The 5,920-nt window shown below is 58.6% G+C and overlaps 1 protein-coding gene across 1 annotated transcript; it reads left to right on the top strand.

Moving 5' to 3' along the window:
• The first annotated feature begins 234 nt into the window (after nucleotides 1–234).
• LOC144950510 (uncharacterized) lies at nucleotides 235–5,539 on the top strand. Its single transcript, XM_078880648.1, has 2 exons — nucleotides 235–1,494; nucleotides 5,270–5,539. The coding sequence occupies exon 1, from the start codon at nucleotides 235–237 to the stop codon at nucleotides 1,447–1,449; it is 1,215 nt and encodes a 404-aa protein (XP_078736774.1). The 3' UTR covers nucleotides 1,450–1,494; nucleotides 5,270–5,539.
• The last annotated feature ends 381 nt before the right edge of the window (nucleotides 5,540–5,920 follow it).

The following is a 5,920-nucleotide window of genomic DNA, read 5'->3' as shown; positions in this document are numbered from 1 at the left end:
ACCTAAGGACGGCTGCTTGCGTTGTGGCCGAAACGTCGTGAGAATTATTTTATTATGTTTTATTTTTATTATTTTATTACTTCTCTTCTACGTGACTTTACCGAAAGAACCAAGAAGATGAATCCCTGCAGTCACGAAAGCTTTAAATCGAAATGTCTAAACATCTCAAGAAAAATACCTGCACCATCTTCTGAAGACGAAGACGATCTTCCAGCGGCGGTGGCGCTCCCGACGATGGAAGGCGGAGGTGAAGTGGGGACGGGCGACGCGCCACGGGTGCAAGATGTCGTCGGGGCGGCCGGGCCGTCTGCATCAACGGGCGCCGAGGAGGGCTGGCGACACGTGATGGCCCAACTGGATTCGCTGCGGGCCGTTTTGATGCAATTATGCACCCTGGTGACAACAGCGACGAGGCCGGACCGCCCAAGCGGGGAGCCTTCGAGTGGGGCCGAGACATCCGCCATTGGGGCCTGCGCGACGCTTCCCGCCCTCTCCGACAAGCGGCAGGACGCCGCCATCTTGGGTGTGGTCGGGGACGAACCGCGGGAAGCCGCCATCTTGTTACGTCCACTGCGGGAAGCCGCCATCTTGACCCCGCCGCATGGTGACGCCATCTTGTCGCCACCGCGTGGAACACCTGCAGCGGGGGACGGCGACTCGGGGACCCGCAGCCATCATCTGACGACGGTCAAGGAGTTCTCCATCGGCGGGGATTGGAGTGCATTTGCCTGCCGTTTTGAGGCGGCGGTCCGATCCGCCAAGTGGACGGATGCGGAAGCCTTGGAAGTCCTACCGACGCTCCTGGACGACGAGTCTGTGAGGTTCTTCCGCTCCATCAAGGCCACTAGGAAGACGACGCTGAAAGGGGTGTTCGAGGAAATGGCCGAGGCTTATGAGCCCCCGGACGACGCACATCGCAGATTCGTGCAGCGGCAACGGGCACCAGAAGAATCGCCAGTGGCTTTCCGCGGCGCTGTGTTGGAGCTGGCTATGGCCACATATCCGGACACTGAGCCCGACTTGCTGGAGCCTTTAATTTTTGGCAAGATGTTGGAGTTGTCCAGGAATTTGGGCATCCCCATGCCGGTGTGTGGCCACGAACAGCTGACCTCCCAGATAGCGGCTAAGTGCCTGGACGCGCAATTCAACCTGCGCCGGTGGAAGCAGGTGACGGCCTGGACGGGGAGCCCCAACATCGAAGGAGGTGCCACAGGGTGGCATCCGTCCAAAGCTGTCTACGTACAGGACGAGAAGGGACCTGAGGCGCTGGCGGCAGCATCGACCCAATGGCCTCCTCGAGGGGGAGCGGAGTTGCGCTCGGGGCCACTGTTGCGGGATCGCCAAGACAAAGGGGGTGCCGGTCGACGAGCCGACTTGTGCTTCCGCTGCGGCCGGCGGGGGCACTTCGCCAGAGAGTGTTGGGCTCGTTCTCGGCCGCCGCTCCAGTAGGAGGCCCCTGCCAAGGACGCGACACGGCAAGATCACCCACGGCAGGCAAGTCGGTATGCATCAGATACCCGGCAAGGCCTGTCATCTCATGCATCACCATCGCTATGCGGTCCGGATGGCATTATTAACGGGGGGGCGCTGAGAGATCCGTGTCGCTCGCTGACGCAATTGCAGAAATTGGCATGGAGGGTGGTTGCGGCCGCTACTGGGTCGTCGACTGTGCCGGGTTCGATCTAAGGGGTCGACGTGCACATTTTGGTGGACTCGGGTGCGTCCGCGACCATTATCTCTGACGTGATATTCCATCTCCTGTCCATTCCGCCGGGGCGGGTACGACCGGTTTACGACTCTTGCATAGCGGCGAACGGGGGAAGTATGGGCATTGTGGGTCAGGTGGACGCCAGCATATCGGTTGGGGGTGTTTCGGCTACGGGGACGGTGTTGATTTCCAGGTCCCTCGTGGTGCCCTGCTTGTTGGGGACCAATTTCCTGGCAAAAATGCCCATTCAGATAAGGGTGGATCAGAATTGTATCGAATTACCGGGGGGCCGAAAAATGTCTTTCTTGCCATCACCCTGATTCCAGTCCGCTCCTGACCGCCAGTTGCAGGCGCTGTCCGAGGTATCGGTTTATATTCCACCTGGCTCGCAGATGCTTATTCCGCTGCGGTATCGGAAACCAGTGCCGGGAATCGAGGGTGCGGCGGGCGTGTTGTTGTCGCCGTCCAATGCTATAACGGGTGGCTTGACGCTGGTCGGGGCACAGATGATTGTTCGGCCGGGTTAGCCTCCGTTTTTACAAGTGTTGAATGGGAGCGTGGATAATGTTATTGTGCCGGCCGGAACGGTTTTGGCTCATGCTACGACTGCTTTCACGGCCCATGACGATCGGGGCCGCCGGGGCCTCATAGGGGGGGTCTCGGCCTCCGCGGCACAGGATGATCGCTGGGTTGCCGAGTTGTGCCGGGAAAATGCGTCCTTGACTGGGGACCAACAGTCCGTGCTTCGCGCGCTGTTGGGTAAGTATTCCGACGTCTTTAGCTCGGACGATTTCGATTTGGGACGCACCTTGCTGTCCCACCATATTGATACGGGGGATGCCGCTCCGATTCGGATGAACCCTCATCGATTGAGTCCGACAGAGCGGGATCATGTACGCGGCGTGCTGGAGGATATGCTTGCCGCTGACATTATTTCCCCGTCCAACAGTCCGTGGGGCGCCCCGGTGGTCATTGTGAAAAAAAAGGATGGGAAATTGCGATTTTGTGTCGATTTTCGCAAGTTTAATAAGGTGTCGGTTGCGGACGCGTACCCCCTGCCGCGTATGGATGATTCCCTCGATGCCTTGTCTGGGGCAAATTTTTTTTCTACGCTAGATCTCTCGTCGGGATTTTGGCAACTTCCCCTGGACGAGTCCTCGAGGGAAAAGACGGCTTTCCGTATGCCGCAGGGCTTGTTTCAGTTTAATTGTCTTTCCATGGGCTTGAACGCCGCCCCGGCGACGTTCCAGCAGCTCATGGAGCTCGTGTTGGCCGGTCTGCAGTGGGACACGTGTTTGATATATTTAGATGATGTTATCGTCTTCAGCCGCACGTTTGAGGAACATCTGCGGAGATTGGACGCGGTGTTTGCTAGGATGCGTTCCGCCAATTTAAAATTTAAGCCCATAAAGTGTCACCTGTTGCAGCAATCCGTGCGCTTTTTGGGCCACATAGTCAGTTCGGACGGGGTGGCCACGGACCCGGAGAAGACAGCGTGCATCCGAAACTGGCCGACTCCGGCCACAGTGGGGGACGTGCGTCGGTTCGTTGGGTTCGCTTCCTATTACCGCAGGTTCGTTCCAAATTTTGCCACGATCGCTAGGCCGTTGCACCTCCTTACGGTGAAGGGCCGGAGGTTCAGCTGGGGACCGACGGAGGAGGCGGCATTTCAGAGCCTACGCGATCGTTTGGCGTCGGCGCCGACGCTGGACTATCCTGATTTTACTCGGCCTTTTATTCTGGATACTGACCCTAGTGACGCCGGGATTGGGGCCGTCCTGTCCCAGTCTAAGGGCGGCGTTGAACGCGTCGTGGCTTATGGTAGCCGCGTGCTATCTCCAGCGGAGACCCGCTACTACGTTACTCATAGGGAACTCTTGGCAATAGTGCATTTTCTTCGTCAATATCGCCCGTATTTATACGGCCGTAAGTTTATTGTGTGCACGGATCATGCGGCCTTGCAATATTCCTTGAGGGTTGACCAACCGTCTGGCCAATTGGCACGATGGTTGGAAACCCTGCAGGAATTTTCATTTGAGATTCAGTATCGTAAAGGATCGCGTCACGCGGACGCACTCTCCAGATTGCCGCAGGGGCCCCCTTGCGCCTGCGCTTCGGGCATGAATAGGTGCACGCGGGTTCCGCTGCCACCTCGGCCTGTCATGTCCGTAATGGAGGTGCCTGAGGCTCACGCGTGTCCAGGACCGGCTGATGGGGTTTTGAATCTGCCGCGTTCGGTATGGGTTCGCGAGAAATTGCTCGATGAGTCGCTGGGGGCCTTGCGGGGTCGGGCTGCGAAGGAGAAAGGTGGACCGCTGTCTGATGGGACGCCGGGAGCTGCTCTCCGGGATGGCTTGTTGATGTTGAGGGAAGGGTTGCACGATCGCTGGCGTCTTGTTGTACCGTCGTCGTTGCGATATGAGTTGATTCGTACTTTGCACTCTGAGAAGTTGTTACATCTCGGGGTGCAGAAAACCTTGTTGACGTTACAGCGGGATTATTTTTGGCACGGCATGATGACTGATGTCGTCGGGCACATTCGGGCGTGCTCCGACTGCCCGGCGGAAACCGCCTAAACACCCATATGTTCCACCAGTGCAGTCCATACAGGTGTCACGGATTAACGAGTTGGTGGCGTTGGATATTTTGGGACCCTTTCCGCCGTCCGCTCGGGGGAATACATTTTTGTTAGTTGGGGTGGAATATCTTTCCCGCTAGCCGATGGCCTGTCCCTTAACCGATCAGTCAGCGGCGTCTATCACGGAGGCGTTCTTGTTCGGATACGTAATGGACAAAGGGGCACCGGAAAGGTTGCTCACGGACCAAGGGTGAAATTTTTCTTCTAAACTGTTGGCCGAGGTATGCGCTGCACTGGGGACCAAGAAGGTTCGGACGTCTCCCTACCATCTGCAAACGGATGGGATGGTTGAACGGCTCAATCGGACCCTGTCGACCATGCTCTGTCATATGGTTAGCGAAAATCAGGCTGATTGGGATTTGCATATCCCTGGGGTGCTCTCCGCATACCGGATGACGCCACATGCGTCGACGGGGTACTCACCTTTCTTTTTGATGTACGGCCGCGAGAATGTGCCGCCGGTGGACGTGCAACTGAGCACGGGGGCGAAGGGTCCTGTCAAGCCTCTCCCTGATTATATTCGGGACACCGCGTGGCAGAGGCGCGGGAGGGGGCCCTATTGGCTACGGCCAAGACCCAGGCCCGGAACGAACATTGTGCACGGCGCTCGCATTGTGAGTCCCCCTGGCGGGTGGGGGACATGGCCTGGCTGCACTGCCCGCAGATACCGGTGGGGACCTCCCCTAAGTTGCACAAACCGTGGCAGGGGCCGGTTGTGCTTATTGAGGTTCCTAGTCCGCAGTCCGCGCGTGTTCGGTTCGGATCGCGGCGCTGGTACGTTCATACGTCTCGATTGAAACCCTACGTGGCCCCGCGGATGGATGCGTCATCACCTAATGTTGCCTTGCCGGTGTCTGTCGCGACCGACGCGCCACTGACTTTGCCTGTTCAACCTGCAAGCGCGCCTGTCGTGCCTCTTGTAGACGGACCGGCTGTGATCCTGCGGTGATTCCTGCTCCAGGTGGGCCTACCACGGCGACGGGGACACTTGACCCCGCTGCCCCTTCAAACCCCGCCGCGGGTGCAGTTGCAGGTGGCCCCGACGACGGGCCTCTCTGGGGAACGGGATGCTGGGATTGACAGGCCTCCAACAGCGGCGGGCGGTTACGGTCCCGCCGCTCCTAAAACCCTGTCAAGATCACGGTCCGTGCGGGGGCCGCCCCCCGTGCAGGACGGGCCGGCGACCCGCACTCGTTCTAAGTCCCTTCCCTTTTGTTAATTGTTGCTATTCTTATCTCCGTTTGTCTTGTGATTCCTGATTGTCCTGTTGTTGCTCGCATTATTGTTGTTCTATTGCAGCCGGGGACGGCTGGCTTTTTCATTAGGGGGGGGGGTCATGTAATGCGAGCAAGAACAGGGTGGTTGCTGGCCTCCGCGCCACTCACACGGCCCGGAGTATTGGGGGGCGGAGCCTGGTCGGCGGAGCGTGTGGGAGGAGCCATTGCTCACCTCGGCTCCAATGGGAGACGGGGTGAGCGGGGGCGGAGACGGGGGCAGTACGGGAAGGAGGAGTCAGGGTCACATGAGGGGGAGGATATAAGGAGAGAGCCGGAAGAGATCGAGAGGTTGGAAGA

This window comes from Lampetra fluviatilis, chromosome 58 (genome assembly GCF_964198595.1).
Source record: "Lampetra fluviatilis chromosome 58, kcLamFluv1.1, whole genome shotgun sequence".
Lineage (NCBI taxonomy): Eukaryota > Metazoa > Chordata > Hyperoartia > Petromyzontiformes > Petromyzontidae > Lampetra > Lampetra fluviatilis.
Note: the sequence above shows the minus strand (reverse complement) of the source record. Positions and strands in the feature narration are given on the sequence as shown.